Source organism: Ailuropoda melanoleuca, chromosome 8, assembly GCF_002007445.2.
Source record: "Ailuropoda melanoleuca isolate Jingjing chromosome 8, ASM200744v2, whole genome shotgun sequence".
Taxonomy (NCBI): domain Eukaryota; kingdom Metazoa; phylum Chordata; class Mammalia; order Carnivora; family Ursidae; genus Ailuropoda; species Ailuropoda melanoleuca.
The window spans coordinates 82,215,443-82,233,026 of NC_048225.1; the positions used below are offsets into that span (position 1 = coordinate 82,215,443).

The 17,584-nt window shown below is 45.8% G+C and overlaps 1 protein-coding gene across 6 annotated transcripts in view; it reads left to right on the top strand.

The window, feature by feature from the left end:
- Positions 1 to 203: 203 nt before the first annotated feature.
- FAM20B (FAM20B glycosaminoglycan xylosylkinase) overlaps positions 204 to 17,584 on the top strand; it is a 41,309-nt gene continuing 23,928 nt past the window's right edge. Inside the window, exons 1-2 of one of the 6 annotated variants that reach the window (XM_034666779.1) lie at positions 204 to 339; positions 13,170 to 13,678. In XM_034666779.1, the coding sequence (XP_034522670.1) occupies positions 13,302 to 13,678 (377 nt within the window). In that variant the 5' untranslated portion in view covers positions 204 to 339; positions 13,170 to 13,301. Of the gene's footprint in view, positions 340 to 1,236; positions 1,452 to 8,450; positions 12,452 to 12,477; positions 12,642 to 13,169; positions 13,679 to 17,584 lie in introns of those variants that run through there. The other 5 variants (XM_019796361.2, XM_002916187.4, XM_011220948.3 and 2 more) reach the window with 5 other exon arrangements.

The following is a 17,584-nucleotide window of genomic DNA, read 5'->3' on the forward strand; positions in this document are numbered from 1 at the left end:
GCGGGCGGGTCCCGGATCCGGCCTGGCTGCTGCCTGGGAGACCGGCACGGGCCGCGCGCCCCGCCTCGCTGGCCCCCCAAGCGGGCTTCTGCGGACGGGCGCGGCAGGAGGGGCGCCTCCTCGGCCCGCCTAAGGCGCAGCCTTACCTGGGGCCGCCCGGGGTCCTTCTAGTGAGCGTCCCTCACACCCAGGCGCCGTCCCCGGAGGAGACTGGCTCCGGTGCCGCCCTCGCGTCCCGCCGAGCGCCCGTTGCGGCGGCCAGGGGAGGATCCCGCGCCGGCGGGCCCACCTCGTGGCGGAGAAGCGCAAGTGACCACCAGGCCCGAGGCGGGAGGCGGGGTAACCGTGCCCGGGGTCCGCTGTCTCTCGGGGTCTTGCACCCCGCACTCGCAGGCGGGCACAACTTAAGGAAATGATACGGTAGTCCAAAGTGGGTTGCGCTTGAGATTTCATTTCCGGGTGTGATGGCCCCGCGATTAAAAGCGAACCGAAACGTTGCCATTAATGATGAATGTTGAGCAGTTGTCAAGCTGCGCCCTTGATCGTGGGACCTGATTAGAGTTTCCTTCTAATCAGGCTTCTGTTGTCCACAAGTCTTCTGGTAGGAAGACAAGGGGTGGAAGGATGTTGGAGGGAAAGTGGAGAGGACGGGGCATGATTGGTCGTTATGGAATTTTAATCCTTTAAATGGCTATATCATCGCTTGGATGGGTGAGGAGTTTATAATTTGGGAAAATTAGAGAGTCTTGATACTGTGACTTGTGGTTAGCTAGAGCCAGGTATCATTGTCCTCCCCACCCAGCCAGTTTCCCTCTGGAGATTGGATTTCTCACCTTGCAAAGAGGGAATAGGAATGTGGGATCTTCTAGCTTTTAAATTGTAGGACTTTATACATTTGTACTCTGGTGATTAAGATTGATGTTTGCTAACTATTCCTCTCCTCCTGGTGTTATAAATTAATGCATAAATTTCATTAGGGTTGATTTTAAAAATTGAAGTAGAGACCTCGGTGTGCTTATTCCTTGGTTTATGCAGGACCTCTAAGCAAAGCCTTAGAGCATTTCCACATATATTATTTTTCATCAAGACATGGCTTTGGGAAACTGAGGTACAGGTGTTAAAGATACTAAATTATTCTAGACTCAGAGCCAACCTAACGTAGATTTAAAATTAACGTTCTGTGTTAAGTTAATAACTTTTCTGAAGTTTATGAAGTCATTGGCCTTTGGTCCCTAGAACCATACGGTGGAATCAGTCAACGGGAGGTGCTCCTCTATTTGAAAGGAGAATAAAGAGGCACAAGCAAGTAATTGGGATTCTCAACCTCACAAGAAAGTGCGGTGATAGAATGGATGTGGCAAAAGATGATCAAATCTTGGAGCCCACAGCTTCCCTTCAGTGTGGCTGGTGAAAAAGCGGCATTGATTTGCTCTGCTGTTTCTCTGAAGCCAGTAAGCAACTAGCTACGATTTGGTTAAAGAGTGAAAACTTGAAAACACATGCCCTGCGTCTTTCTGGGTACTCTGAATTGGGGAACAAACAAATCACTGTTTGTACCGTCTAATCCTTTACGTCCTAGAATTATTTTATGTTGAGTTGATAAGTCTTTGATTTTCAGTCCATTCTCTTCATTTCCATTTGTAGACTCCAGCTCTCTCATACAGCCTGAAAGCTTCTGCTTTCTGTCTTTTCTTAATTGTGAATTTCTAAATGAAATTTGTTTGTTTGTTTGTTTGTTTACTTGCAGGGCAGACTTCAGCTTCCGACATTTTGTGTGATCATCATTTCCATGGTGTGAGCCCTGAAGCCAGATACTTCAGGTCTCGAATTGATAACTTTTTAAAATAGCAACCGCAGCGGTTGTCTCTTGCTTGGTGCGGTCTCATAATAGAGGCTCAGGCTGCTCCCTCTATCCTGTGGCCACAGTTGCAAACAATAAAAAGTAGACAGTCGTCTGAAGCTGATGTCAGGTCACCCTGGGACTAAGTGCCATGTGGTTTTGTAGATTGAGATAGGAAGTGTACGTAACAACAAGGCACTACAATGATAATTGGCGTACTTTCCTCTCTGCACCTAAAGCTCAGCGTGCATAGTAGGTGTGCAGGGAATGTTTGGAGGTTGGATGAGTGAATGGAACACAGTATGAAGGAAGGGGAACTACTCTAGTACACAAATTGGTTAGTTCCTCTTTTCGTTAAGAAAAAAAGGACAAGAATGTGTTGCAGATTACTGTTGAAGTTACTGTTAAGGTGGGTATCTGCGTATTGCTTAAATGGTAGAGTTGAAGGCTTGCCAAATATTAATAATCTGATTAAATTTCATACAAAGGCAGATATGATCCAGCGCTTTCCATTTACTATAACATCTTTAGGAGTTAAAACTATGTGCTGTTGTAATTGAGCCCCTTTGAACTGAAAACAATCTTGAAAATAGAAACATTTAAAAAACGTATTATGTAATAGAATAAAATGGCTAAATATTCCTTAAAAAAAAAAAAAGCTGGGCATCTGTCAAGGGTATTCCGTACTGGAGCTGTCTTGTGATTTGATTCTGTGACTATATAGTATTCCAGAGTCTGGGGCGGCCTCACAGACTTGGCTCCCGTAGCCTTTTCTAGCTAGACTAATTTGAGCAGTTGGATTGGTAGTCAATATTTTTGCCTTAAGAAAAGAACTGGCGCTCTGGGTACCAGCTGCGCCACTAGCATTGACCCTGACTGTGCATCTTCTCATCCCTTCCATGGTGGGATGGGAAAGGAGAGCTGTCCCTCCCCGAAGTGCTTCTCCAGCAGCTTCTCATTCCAAACCTGTACATATCTCCCCCTCTTTTCCATACTTGAGCTGCCTCTCTGACACCCCCCCCCAAGGACTAATGAATTCACTAACGCAGTCCTAGGATCCAGGAGACCTTACTTTGCAACTGAAACCAGCTTCTGACCAACTTAAAATGTCACCACGGCTGCTAGACTGCTAGAGCCATCTCGGAGAGAATATAACGCAAAGATCTCAGTGGTGATTTTGTCTTGCTTTCAAAGGCAAAAGAGGAAAGAAAGGCCTAGCTCCAGGCTTGATGAGTCTTGGGGGCGCATCTGTCATCCCAGGAGGGGATAAGAAATGGAGCGGGAAAGAGAGAGCTTCGGTGTGTGTGTGGTTTGTACTTTCTGACACGGTAACGGCCCTACGGAGGAGAAGATGTTACTTTCGGTACATGATGAAAGGAGGTCAAGGAATCCGACGTTATTGCGGGTGTAACAGATCCCGTACAGGGCCGGCCTGTTGTACCAGGCTCTCCAGTGCTTTCCACCCTGTGTCTATGCCAGCGCTTCAGCTGTCTTCTGTTTTTAGGGAATAAGGTCTTATGTGTGGAAAGTCGTGTTTTGACTATACTCATTGTGGAAAAAAAATTTCACAATACATTACGTGCTTTGTTTGCTTTTTAAACAGTATGGTTTCCCCTTTCTGTTATTGACTTGAGGTTGTGCTGCTAGTATCCATTACTCACCATAATTGGGCAAGGCTTTGAAGCGACCGGAATATGCAGGTTGTGTGCCCCCTCTACGGTTTGACTTCTTGAATCTGCTTGTAATAGTCGGTCTCTTCTTTCAGAGGTGGGAAAGCTGGACTTTTGCTGTTGTGAGTGGCCCTGCTGCCCTCTTGTCAGTTGGCACCTTCTGATCTTCGGTGGAGTCGCTGCCCAGATGACTCTGCTTCCTGATTGAATGTGGAACAGCTACATGGGCTTAGCGAGGGTCTGCCGCCCTTGCCCTCAGTGGATGAACTTTGTGACCATGGCTTTGGCTGCCCAAGACCTTTTTTTCCCTGTTGATTCCTCGTTTCTTATCCTTGGTTTAGATAGCGACCTTGCACTCTGTCTGGGTACATTTATGTTCTTGTGAGTCTCCTGTAGAAAAGAGAAAATGATATGGAAGTACTAAGTGTCAGTTCTCATTTCAGAAATGTGGCCAGTAACACTTGAAGACCTGGGCAGTGTCTTGGACCATTTCCAGTCTTCTTAGCATTTGCAGCTCGTCTTTACTCCCAGACCCAACCAATGGCAGGAACAAGGTTGGCAGTAGTCGTTTGCCTTGAAGGGTAGAAGCAGGGTATACAGAGGCAGCAATTTAAAACCGGATGTATAAAGTTGGTATATATGTTTGATATTTCTCCATTTTTTTTTTACTGTACTGTACACCTGAATTCATTACAGGACTTAATTTCTCTTTGTCTGTAAAAGAGGCCACCTTCAGACCAAGGAGCTGAAGAAATTTTTCTAACCATAAGGCTTTCTCTCCATTGCTTTTCACTCCTTTTATTCAGTAGGCATTTATTGAGTACCTCTCCTGCACCCTGCACTGAGCCAGCTTCTGTGGAAGTACAAAGAGAGTAAAATACATCCCCTGTCCTCGAGGAACTCACAGAATAGTAGAGGAGAGAGGCATGCCCAAAAATGTTTGTGTGTTGTGTATTTATTTTCATATTCTAACAAAGGGATCATGCCTGGAGCCATTCAGCCTCAGTTCAGCCCAGACCTGCGTAGGGGTTCTCCTGTTGCCGTTTCTAGCGTGATCTGTGGCCCATCAGCTCGACACACCTGGAATGTAATGTTAATAATGTGAGGTATTGTTGCTGCATAAAGCTAATACACCTTTCCAAAAACTGTAGTGAACTGAAAAGTAAAGATGGAAAGCAGGAAAATCTGAAGGAAAATGTTATATTCTTTGAAATTCCGTATTTCGGCACTATATGGGAATTACATTCTATGCTATAGTCTTCGATGGTGATTATATAGTGACAAGTGAGCAGTGAAATACCTAGAACTTGGGAAGGTTCGTTTTACCTGGCCCATTTGAAACAGAATGCAAATTCTTAGACATTTCCACAGAGTTTCTAAATCAGTGAACATGGCCTGTGTTGGTTTTTTAGAACAAACCTCACTAGCAGTATGAGCTAAAGATTTTGTCTTTTCTTTTTTCGAGTAATAAGGTTAGAGAGTTGCCCTAAATCAAGGTTTAAATCAGACAGGTTGCAGGAATTGAATTCTTTCAGAGGAAGCAAACACTCTTTATTGCCTATTTCATTTTTGCTCTCACACCCAAGAAGAGAGACTACCTTAATGCCTCATTAATGCCTAGGTATCATTTTAGTTGGCTTCCTTCACGAGAAACTGTTAGAGGATTTCACGTGGGGCATTGAGATTTTACAGATATGAGTAAATGTTTAAGTAGAAGTGAAAACAGGAAAATGTAACACTCAGAGTAATTTGGACTGTGCGAGTTCAATTTTCTATACTTGTAGCTTTAAATTACTCTTAAGGCTTACCTTAAGAACATTAGGACAGGGGCGCCTGGGGGTCTCAGTCAGTTAAGCATCCGACTCATGATTTCGGCTCAGGTCGTGATCTCAGGGTCATGGACTCTTGGTTTCTGCTCAGGTTATGATTTCACGGTCATGGGGGCGAGCCCCGTGGAGACTGCGATCAGTAGGGAGTCTGCTTGAAGATTCTCCCTCTCCCTCTCCCCCACTCTCATGCACGCACTCACATGTTTTCTCTCTCTCTCTAAATAAATAAGTCTTTAAAAAAGAGCTTTAGGACATGCAAAGCTGTCATCTTTAAAACAAAGAGCTTATTTTCCAAACTGAAGAAGATTGTGAAGGCATTTTATTTCAGCCTTTTTCATGGAATAGAAGAACCCTAATGCTTTGAATCATTGACTATGGTAGAATTGAACTTAGTAGAGAAGAGAAATAGGTTGGTCCAGTTAGTGACATAGCCTCCCAGTGTTCTACCTCACACGGCACCCATTTTCAAGATACCTACTTGCCTACAGTCTTAGCTACTCTTCCAGTTGAGGAAAGGATTTGGTTAGGAATAGGAGACCACCTGAAAGTCTCTGTAGTGTGACCTGGGAATTCAGCCCTCATTCTGCACCCCAGAAGACAACATGACTAGCGAGGGTTATTTTTTTTTGTCATTCCTTCTCCTTTCAGGTCGTCATCTTTGGGTTTTTGATCTGGTAATGATGACTAACAGCTGCTTACTGTGGGTTGTCCAGGCACTAATCGTAGCACAGTATATGTGGTAATGTCATTCATTTTCAGCAGCTCTGTGCGTTAGGTAACAGTGCTCTTATTTCAGTCTTCATATGAAAGAACTGAGGCCCAGAGAGGTTAGACATTGAATCACTTTCCCAAGTCCCATAGTAGGTGGTAAAGCAGGCATTCTGAATCCAGAGCACATCCTCTTAACCCTTCTGCCTTGGAAGAGTTTATATTTAGAATAAGCAGGTGAATTAAGAATCTATTTCTTTTTTTTATCTTATTTTAATTCCAGTGTAGTTAACATCCAGTGTTATATTAGTTTCAGGTGTACAGCCTTGTGATTCAACAGCTCTCTACCTTGCTCAGTGCTCATCTTGATAAGTGTACTCTTAATCCCCTTCACCTAGTTCACCCATCCCCCCACCCACCTGCCCTCTGGTAACGACCAGTTTTCTATAGTTAAGAGTGTGGTTTTTTTTGGTTTGTCTCTTACCCCGGCTTTGTTCATTTGTTTTGTTTCTTACATTCCACATATGAGTGAAATCATATGGTATTTGTCTTTAAGAAGCTATTTCTTAAGCAGAGAATTAGCAGAGAAAGGAAAACTATATGTAGATCCTGATTAATATTATTTGGCATTTTTGTTTTAGTTGAAGACTGCTATTTGAAGATGCAACGGAAGACTGGGCTCTTGTGGTAGGCAGGGGCTGGCAGTGCGGGAACGGGCTGGGTTTCTGCGGATGCTCAGGATTTAGTCAGGTGATAAACACTTGATGCCTTTGGTATTGGTGGTTTTGACTTCCTGTATAGAAAGAAGCATCCAGTGCTAGGTGGAAAGATTCCTGAACGCTCTTGATTTTACTTAGAATTGCCAGTAACCATGAGGAGAAACTGCATTTATGTCTAGGGGACAGTTAATCATGCAGCACAATGCTCTGATGTCACTACCAGTTAAAAAAACAAAAGGGTAGGGGCGCCTGGGTGGCACAGCGGTTAAGCGTCTGCCTTCGGCTCAGGGCGTGATCCCGTCGTTGTGGGATCGAGCCCCACATCAGGCTCCTCCGCTATGAGCCTGCTTCTTCCTCTCCCACTCCCCCTGCTTGTGTTCCCTCTCTCGCTGGCTGTCTCTATCTCTGTCGAATAAATAAATAAAATCTTTAAAAAAAAAAAAGGGGCATTATATCAGACTTGGCCCAGGGCGAAAGTGTATCTGTTTCTGATTTTTTTAATTTTTTAATTTATTTATTATTATTATATTATTTTGGTACTGAAAGGTTGCAATTTTTGCTATTATTTATGCTTTGGCTGAAGTATGAATGGTAGGTTTTACAAACTGGGCATGTGTAATTGTGTGAGGGTGCCAGGTTAGCCTCGATTGATCTTAAGTATGCAAGTGGATTTTAAAAAGTGATCCAGGTGAGAGTCTATTTATTTCTTGTGCTACCTTAAAGAGACCTTAATTATGTATCTTCCAAGGCATCTACAAAGAAGACAAATAAGTAGAAATGGTGTGTAACTTTCATAATGAGTTTATTGCTCTGTAGAAGGCACTAATAACCATTTACAAATATGGTCTAGCAACTGATTAATCCAATGTTTGTTTATATTTAATGGTTACTTTAACGTTTCCTTTCTTCCTGAGAGAATTGTTTTTAGTCACATGATTTATTTCCCTGTGTCGTCTCCCTCAATATTTTTAATGTCCCCAAAATAGTTAATAAGGACAGACTAGATGTGAGAATGTTGGATTTTAGAAGCCACCCCAAAATTTAGTGGCTTAAAACAATGATTTGTTTTTTCTTATGGTCATGCAAGTCAGCAGGCCTCAGCCTGTTGGTTCTTCTGCCCACATGGTGTATAGACTGGGATCACTCGTGTGACCCCATTCAACTGGGACTTCAAGTGGAACTGGGATGGTTTCACTTCTGTGTCTGGCAGCTCAGCTGGGGCTGACCAGGCCTCTTTCTCCATCTAGGTCCCTCATCATTCAGTAGTCCAGCCCAAGTTGCTTAATATAGTGGCTGGGTCCCCGTTGGAAGCTACCAGGTCTTTTAAGGACTAGGCCCAGACCTGGCACACAATCACTTACACTGCATATTTTTGGCCAGAGCAAGTTACAGAGCCAGCCCAGGTTCCAGGGGAGAAAAAAACAGAATCTACTTCCTTTCTTTTTTTTTTTTAAGATTTTATTTTTGGGGGTGCCTGGTTGGTTGGGCATCTGCCTTTGGCTCAGGTCATGATCCCAGGGTCCTGAGATCAAGCCCCACATCGGGCTCCCTGCTCAGCTTCCCTCGTTCTCTCTCTCTCTTTCTCAAATAAAACCTTAAAAAATAAAAAAAAGATTTTATTTATTTATTTATTTGACAGAGAGAGAGAGAGAGCACACAAGCAGGGGGAGCAGCCAGCAGAGGGAGAAGCAGACTCCCCGCCGAGCAGGGAGCCTGAGGCGGACTCAGTCCCAGGACCCTGGGATCACGACCTGAGCCGAAGGCAGACGCTTCACCTGCTGAGCCACCCAGGCATCCCTAGATTCTGCTTCTTGATGGGAGGAATTGTTGGTGTCTGTCTTTGTAGATAATCAACCAAAAACTTGTAAGTAAATTCAGGCCTTACCTCTTCTTATCCTCACCAGACCATGAGAGCTTTGCTGAAACCAGCAGTTACTAAAGAAGAAGTTTGTAAAAGGGTCCTTGTAACTCCTACGCAGGATCAAGGCCAGGGAGGTTACGTGAGTGAATAAGATTGTATACTAGTTATATAATAAATTCCACCCACTGTGTCCCAGATCTCCTTTGTCAGTAGCCTTCTGCATGAAATGTTCATGCTGAACATTTTCCTCGCGGTACTTGACACTTGCAGACATGTTACGTTCCATTTATGTGGAAAGAACTTGATTTGACCATTGAACTGAAAGCACAAGGAAGGGCTAGTCCTGAAGCTTTCACTTTCAGTGACTCTGTGCAAAGGTTGGGATTTCTCCTCCATGACCTGAGGGGAAACAGTGTGAGGATGTCTGTTGATCAGAGGGAGATTCAAGGGGTACTGCTGCCAACGAGACCTGGAACCTCACTGGTGGCTTGTGGGGAGTCCCTAGTAAGGTAGTAAGTAAGCGGCCAGGTGTTCTCATGTTCCTCGGCAGCCACAGACATTGTATGTTATCACACAGGGACTTAGACCTGTGCACCGACATGTTTCTGTACATGATCCCCCAGGACTTCATGCTAAGACCTGACTTTTGTTCTGTGGAATCTGTATCTCTTCTCCCCAGGCAACTTAATAGTCATAAGTTTGTCCTCACAAAACAACTGCCAAATGTGTAGGACGGTGTGGGAGAGAGAGAGAGAGTGTGTGTGTGTGTAAGAGTGAAGAATGAGCCTCCGTCGCAAGCCTCATTGAGCTGATGGAGCTGCGGGTGAAACCAGGGTTCAGGGGGAAAATTCCTCAGAAAGGTCTGCCTTCCAGAATCCAATTTGAGAGCGTATGCCAGCTTTTAGTACAAAAACTACCGTTTGTATCGCCTTTTTTTGTACTTAACATTTTTTGACTTGTGTTATTTCCTGGAGTCTATTTGTTCTTTGAGGTGGGCTCCGTTCCACATAACAGAACCATTAAAATGAATGACCATAATATAAACCGGACAGTGTTACACTGTTGGCACCATTTATGGGAGGAGGTGAAGGCATGAAATAGAACAGGCAGAGTCCTCTGGAATGCAATTGAAATTTTCATGAATAATTTGGAATATACCCAGTGGTCTTGCTTTCATTTCCTTAGTATCCGAAATGGGGTATCTTCTTAGCAGCCAGTTTGCGGAGTGCACAGCATGCATGCTGTAGTTTCCAGCAAGACGAGAAGACAGCACAGCATGGAAACCCTATGCTGGGTATCCTCCCTTCTCGGGCACACAGGAGTGAAGGGGATCATTGTAAAGAGTAAGAAGTGTACCATCACTAGAGGATGGTATGATTCCATATCATGCATCTCACACATTTTTTGGAATAGAACAGACTTTTTGGTAGAAATTCCACCATAATCTCCACCTTGTCGATTTTTTAAATATCCTTGTGCTTGCCCTGTGGGCTGAAGGAATAGCAGGCTTCCAGCTAAAAGAAAACCCCTTTCTGAACTGTCATTATTTCTTCAGAAAAAGAAACTATATTCTGAGCTAAACTGAGTAGTTAGAGAGTCGGTAGAGAAGTAGATTGCCAAACAAAGGAAGAAAGTTGATCAACGAGAGCCAGCATGAAGGTGCCACACACTCATGTGATCCTGCATATCGAAGGAAGTAAACAGAGTCCCAAGATGTTTGTAGTGGTTTGTTCAGTTCAGGTGAATAAAGCATCTCTCCTGACTATGCTGTAGGGTACTGTCGGGATCGTGACGACAGTTGAGATCACCAAGGAGCCCAGTTTCTGAGAGGGCAAGAGAAAACTACGTACAAGAAGATACTGGACAAGGCAGAATGTAGTTAAGTGCTGGTCTAGAGGAAAAAGGGTACTGTAGGCTGTGGAGAGGGACCAGGTATGGCTTTGGCGATGGCCGTGGCAAGATAGATTAGGCTTTAAACAGGAGAAGATGGGAAAAAAGGGTGGGAGCAAGAGGAATTTTGAGGAAGTCTTAGGAAGTAAGGAATGACAAGGGCAGAAGTCAGCCCCACACATGGCGGGAAGGACAGAGCATGGTCGTGGCCCGTTTGGGTTGAAGCTGAGAAGAGGGATGCCTGGCGAACAAACTGGCTGAAGCCATTTAGGGTAGAGCTCTCCTGCCTTGCTAAGGAATCTGTAGAAATCAGAAGTGGCGTGTGATCGGAACAGTGAGTGTGGCACAGCCTCTGGTCCTCATTGGAAAACCCGGAGGCCCGGAAGGCAGTTCTTGGTGATTCAGTAGAAGGGGCTGAGCACTGAATGAAGCTGGTGGCTGTGGGAATGGAGGGCAGTTAAGAGAACTATGCCAAATTGCTGTCTTTCTTGTTCTACCAGGATGTGGTGACTAATCACAAATGAAAAACTCCTTTAGCCTCTTGCAACTTGTGCTGTCTCCTGACTGCAGAGGTAAATAGTGAAATAATCTAGCCCTTGAACTCTATACAGTTCACATCATATAAACTCCTATCCTAGTTGAGTGCATGCATTGTTTGCAGCCCTGAATTGAGGAACGTGTTGTTTGGAGACCTATTCAAAAGGTAACGAGGTTTCAGAGCTTAAAAGGACACAAAGACTACGGAATTAGATAGTTTGTTTTGTCTGAATTTTGGAGCTGCTGGAACTTCCTATTGCATTAGTGATTAAAAAAAAAAAAACACAAAACTTCAATCTCCCTAGTGTTTATGGTGAGTGTTTAGATATGATATGTTTCTATAGCACGAGGGAAGAATTTATGCTGAATGAAATGAGCAGCATCATTAAAAGTTTAGGGGTTAACCAGACTTCGGTCCTGAAGAATGCGTTATAGGAGGAGGAAGGCCGCCCACCCTGCTTACCCCTCTGTTCCAGAATTGTCCCAGGCCTGTCACTCGCTGCAGCCAGAGGGGCTGAGAAAGGGATCGCTGGCACAGCGAGATTTTCACGTTAACCTTCTGTCGCCGAGGCCGTGATGTGTCCTGTCGAACAGATCGTTGCAGAAGCTGTGTGGTTAAGTCGTGCTGGGACAAGCAGAAACCTCTGAAATCCGCTGTCCTAGCACTGCTGGTAACACACAGAACCATGGTACTGAGTTTCACACCAAACTTGCTACCATCACGTTACATTCTGGATGCACCTGAATTACCGTTTCTTCAGCTAGAAGTGTTATGTACTCCCCAGGCGACGAGGATGACACAAAACAGGTGGCTGGAGACCTATAGAATTTGAATTGGACTCTCACCTTCCGCTTCTTCCTGCAAAAGAACAGGGAAAAGGGTGGTTCATCACGGAGGATGAAGGGCCCCTCAGCACACTCGCCGCAAGGTGTTGCCCTTGAAATGCATAGTTGCCCTGGTCTGCTGTGTTTCCATGCATTTCCAGCTGTCACTAGGAGAGCAGGCTCCAGTTGGGGTGGGAGTCTGTCCTATCGTTTGTACTGGCATTATGTCTTCGATTACTTGTTTGAGTTGTTAAAGGAATTGGTAGGTGAAGCCGCTCCCTGTGACCTTGCTGTCCCCTGTGTCTCCGCCAGCGCTGTGCTGTCCGTAGGCGTACAGCATAGCGGGCTCGCGGGGAGCCGAAAGCCACCTGTCAGCATGCAGATGACACTAAGCTGTGTGTTCTTGACACCCTTGCAGAAATCTCATGCTTGGAGTCTGTGAGCTTGAGACCTGCCCGGAGTGTGGGCCGCTCCGCACCGGACGCAGGTGCTGCGCAATTGCCGTCTGTGGCGTCCGTCCCTTTGTCACATGCCCGACCGCTCCGGACTCCATAGTGTTGCTCTAGTACCAGGTTTCATTCATTTTCTGGTCATGTTCTACCAAAAGCCAGACGGGATAGGGATATGTTTTTCCTTTACTTAATTTATCCAGATTTGATTATCCCTGCTTTACAGGGATTTTAATTTTGAAAAATAATGAGCGGAAGACTGATGAAGTAGAGCTGCGCGTCTGGGTGTTGTGTTTAAATACGTGAACAGCAGGTAGGACACTTCCAGGGCGGCTGGGGGTTTGGATTCGGAGGAGTTATTGCTCGCCTCTGGATCCTCGTTGGCATTTTTAGGAGTTCCTGACTTACAACATGTCATAAAACTTACATTTAGAGAAGATAAGAACTGGAAAGTTTCCAGATACTGGTGGTTTGTTCAAAAGTCCTTTATGGATTTTGAAAGGTAAAAATGAAAGTGAAGGAGTTAGGCATCTCTTCATGTTGCTTTTGTTGTGCTTTTTCTCATTGTGTTGGTGTTTTGGAATTTGGAGCCAGTCCAGTGGATCCTAGCTGACTCTGCACCCTATTAAAACAGGAGTGTTTGCTTTAAAAATCTTCATTGTACCTGGTTCTTACCTATGAAGTCCTTTCCCACACTAGTTAGTTTTAAACTATTGGGTCTTCTCAAACATGGGATTAGCAAGGATAAAAGAGTGAGTAAGATGTTGGAGGCGTGCAAAAGACTCAGGGGTGGAAGGGACAGAATCCCTGACTGAATTTTGCTTTGTACTTGGGCTTGCAGGAATTGTGGGAGGCGCTCCAGTGAAGAAATGGACCCGTGTGCATAATCATGGACTCTCCTTGCTGACCAGCGCCACCTGCTCTCGTTGATAAGTGAGAGAGAGTGGGTCAGGGGAGAAGGAAAGAGGTCAACATGAAGCTAAAGCAGCGAGTCGTGCTGTTAGCAATTCTTCTTGTCATCTTTATCTTCACCAAAGTTTTCCTGATTGACAACCTAGACACATCAGCTGCAAACCGAGAGGACCAGAGGGCTTTTCACAGGATGATGGCTGGCTTGCGGGTGGAGCTGGTGCCCAAGCTGGACCACACCTTGCAGTCTCCCTGGGAGATTGCGGCCCAGTGGGTGGTTCCCCGGGAAGTGTACCCAGAAGAGACACCAGAGCTGGGGGCAATCATGCATGCCATGGCCACCAAGAAAATCATTAAAGCTGACGTGGGTTATAAAGGGACACAACTGAAAGCCTTACTGATACTTGAAGGAGGACAGAAAGTTGTCTTCAAACCTAAGCGGTAAGTCTTCATCTTGGAAGTTCTGGGTGCGAGTTGATTGATTCGTGTAGCTTGGAATTTATAGAAGACTCTTCGTCTCCTTCTCTTGGTATTCTCTTCAATAAAATGAGAAGAGTAGACCACAAGATCTCTGAAGTATGTTCTAGCTCTTAATGTTCTCATTCTTCGAGTAGGGGAAACTTAGAGGAATGTGTTTTGGTGTTCTATAAGACTGACCATTTTACACTTAAAGCTCTCCTGATTTTTGAGTTTATCAAATGTGTCCTTTGTGCCAGATGTGAGAGATACAAAATGAATTGGTTAGGAAATAAGTGACTTGGCACCAAAAGTGTGCAGTTGGAGGCCAGATAACTAACCACCTATCAGGGACGCGGTGGAGTGGGAGTTAGCCAGAGCTGGGGTGGGTTTGCACAGGGGACTGAAGTCCCTTTGACGTACTGAAGCTATGATTCTTTTGCACAGGTTTTGTTCCAATTAATAAATTTTATTTTTTGGAGCAATTTTAGGTTTACAGAAAAATCGAGGGGAAGTAGAGAGAGTTCCCCCCCCCCACTGACCCCCAGGGTCCCCATGATCAGCATCTATTAGTGTAGCACCTTTGTTAAAGTTGATGAGCCAGTGTTAATTTATTAACTAGAAGGTCATTGTTTACAGTGAGGTTCACACTTTGGTACATTCTGTGGATTTTGATAAACATGTAATGACAAGTTACCTACCATTACAGTATCCTACAGACAGCTTCCCTGCCCCAGAAATCCCCTGTGTTCCACTTTCTCATCCCTCTGTCCCTCCCCCAAACCCCTGGCAACCACTGATCTGTTTACTCTCTCTATAGTTTGGCCTTCTCCAGAATGCTATATAATTGGAATCATACCTTTATAGCCTTTTCGGATTGGCTTCTCTCACTCAGCAGTATGCGTTTAAGTTCCCTCCATGTCTTTTTGTGGATTTTGTTTATCCATTTACCTACTGAAGGACATCTCAGTTGCTTCCTATTTTGCCAATTATGAATAAAGCTGCTATAAACATTCATGTGCATGTTTTTTGTAGATGGAAGTTTTCAGCTCATTTGGTTAAATACCAAGGAGCATGATTGCTGGATCATATGGTAAGAGTATGTTTAATTTTGTAAGAAACTGCCAAACTGTCTTCCAAAGTGGCTGTACTATTTTGCGTTCCCACCAGCAATGAATGAGAGTTCCTGTTACTCCACCGCCTCACCAGCATTTGGTGTTGTCAGTGTTTTGGATTTTAGCCATTCTGATATGTGTGTAGTGATGCCTCGTTGTTCTACCTATTTTAAGGAGAGAACTGAGCCATTTTAGCTACCTCAGTCCAAAATCTTAAAACGTCAGCTGAATCATATGTTGTTAGACAGTGATCCCTTGGGGACTTCTCTAAGGCTCTACAGAGATAATTTGTGTGGCAATTCTACAGTATAATGAATTTTTTTAAAGTTTTCTATGAGTATTTAAACTTGAAATACGTTAACATGATGGTGATTCATAGTCTTGTGCCAGGAATTAGTTACCAGTGAATTTTCTCAAAGTTGGTAATGTCTGAAATTTTCTGTGTACTAAACATTTTTTTTCATTCCTTAATAGAGCTTTTGAGAGAATTATAACACATACCTTTGGGTCTCTTGCTGGGGTGGGAGAAGAAATATGGGGTAAAGATGTACAAAATTCAACTGTGACAAAAGCAGTTAGCTTAGCTCTCTTCACAACTCTACCATCAGTAGATAATAGGCAGCCAGAGAACAAATCTGTTGCAATCCCAGAAAGGGAAGAAGTCTGCATTTGCCTGGAACTGGGAAGTGTGATGTATGGAAGATATGGAAATTAGGAAAGTTAAAAATATAGCTTTTGGAGAATAGAAAAGTCTGACTGGCAGGTGATGTGGAAAAAGTGTGGTTATGTGGGCCTTGCAATATATTTTCCACTGGACGCACACCGTTGGCCAGGCACCGCACTAAGGACTTTCGTCTCTGTGCTTTCAGCCGTAATCACAACCGTGGGCAGTTACATTTCCTATTTCTAGAGTCGGAAACTGAGGCTGAGGGAGAATAACTCGACAGGGTCATGCCGCCGTAAGTGGCGTTGCAATCTGAGCGAGCGGCTGGCTCTGCCACACAGTTTGCCTTCCTGTAAGTGTGATGACAGGCAGCACCCATCATCAGAAATCGCTAGCTTAGTTTTGAAATGTAGTCCTTGACCTCTGGTTTGTGGCCTGGGTGAGCAGCAGTGTGAGCAGAGTGATGGGAAAGAAGGCAGACTAAAAACAAAAATGAAATTGGCGTACAGAGATGCGTTGCGGGCATTTCGTGTTTAAAGAAGAGGATGTCTCCTCCGTAAGCACCTTCTGTACAGGGGGAGCTGGGGGAAGATGGGCCGCAGGAGGCCTTAGAAGGTGGGTACTCCGGTCAGTGCTATCCAGGCGCTTTGCAGGTAGGCCCAGGGGGTTCAGACCAGGGAGAAGCGGAGGGAGGGGAGGCCCGCCTGGCGCCTAGGGAGTTGCAGCAGAGAACCGCATGGACGAATCTGGTCACTGTCGCTTCGCCTCCTGTCTCTTCCCAGCACCGCAGCCGTTCCCTTCCCTTCCTCTCCCACACCCTCCTGAGGGCCCCTTTCATTCCCCCTCCAAATGCCCATGTGAGCCCTGTGCTCCCAGCTTTAAAACATCCGGGGACCTCCCGTTGCTCACCAGACAAGACCCAGCCTCCACAGTCTCATGGTCAACCCCTGGCGGTCTGGTCCTCCTCTCTACACCCTGCTCTTGACTCCTGCCACGCTGGTCCCCGCCCTGCCCATGTCACTCCCAGCCCCAGGGAACTGCCCCCCCCACCAGCTGCAGGGGCCCTGTGGTGGGCGTCGCGCTCTTGGTCACGGCCCATGCTGACTTGCGCTGGGTACGCTGGCGCTGTCGCAGGCTGCCGAGGGTGGGCACACGTTTCAGTGCTTGTAGAAATGGACTCTGGCCCCAAGACGCCCAGGAAATTGCTAGTCTGACCCTGGGGGCCTGTAAGGCTGTTTAGTCCCAGTGTAAGTGCAAATTAACGTCCTTGGTCAGACACTGATGTCCTTCACCAGAAGGATAGGAATGATTTATTGGCAGTTACTGTATGAATTTCGCGCCGTCAGTGACCACGATGGATCGCTGTGCTGAGAGGACGCCCTGCGCCCCCGCTGCCCAGGCGGCAGGCGCCCTCCTTGACGAGCCCCTTGCAGTTTCTACGCCCCGGAGCCCGGCCGGCCGCGTCCTCCCCTCCGGCCAAGTCCTCCCGTCCAAGACAGGAGGTGCGCGTGGTGGGTGGAATTTATGGGAGGACAGTGATGCTTTTATTTGCACATTTTGCCTTACATTAGAAAGTGATTTTTTTTTCCAGCTTGGCTCTCGGTGTTCTGGAAGTAGATGGGCTTTCCCAGGCAAAGCCTGCAGTTACGGTCTGAAGACAGCAAAATAGCAGGTTAGGCCCTGGGGTGGGGAGAGTGAATGAGTGACCCTAGGATGTGCTGGAAGGGACCTTGGAGATCAGTCAGCTGGGCCAGCAGCTCCTTTGATGGGTGAGACGCCGAGTTGGGTCTTGCCACGGTTCACACAGCTCTTAGGGAGCCAGGGAGTCAGACCTCCTGACTCTGCAGCAGCTCTTTGATTCTTATTCCTTCCCTCTTCTTTCCCTCCCTTCCCTCCAGGCCACCCCCAACGTCCCTGGATTCACCTGGGGTTTCACATTTCACCCCAAGCCACCTTTCGAGGTATCAGAAAGCTCTCGAACGTTCCACTGGAAGGAGTGGAACGCACAGTGCACACATGTCCCTGTGGCTCCACTGGAGCCCCGACAGAAAACGTTCCAGGACTGTCCCCCAGCTCTGGGGACAGCCGGCAGCTGTGGTGGAGAGAGACGTG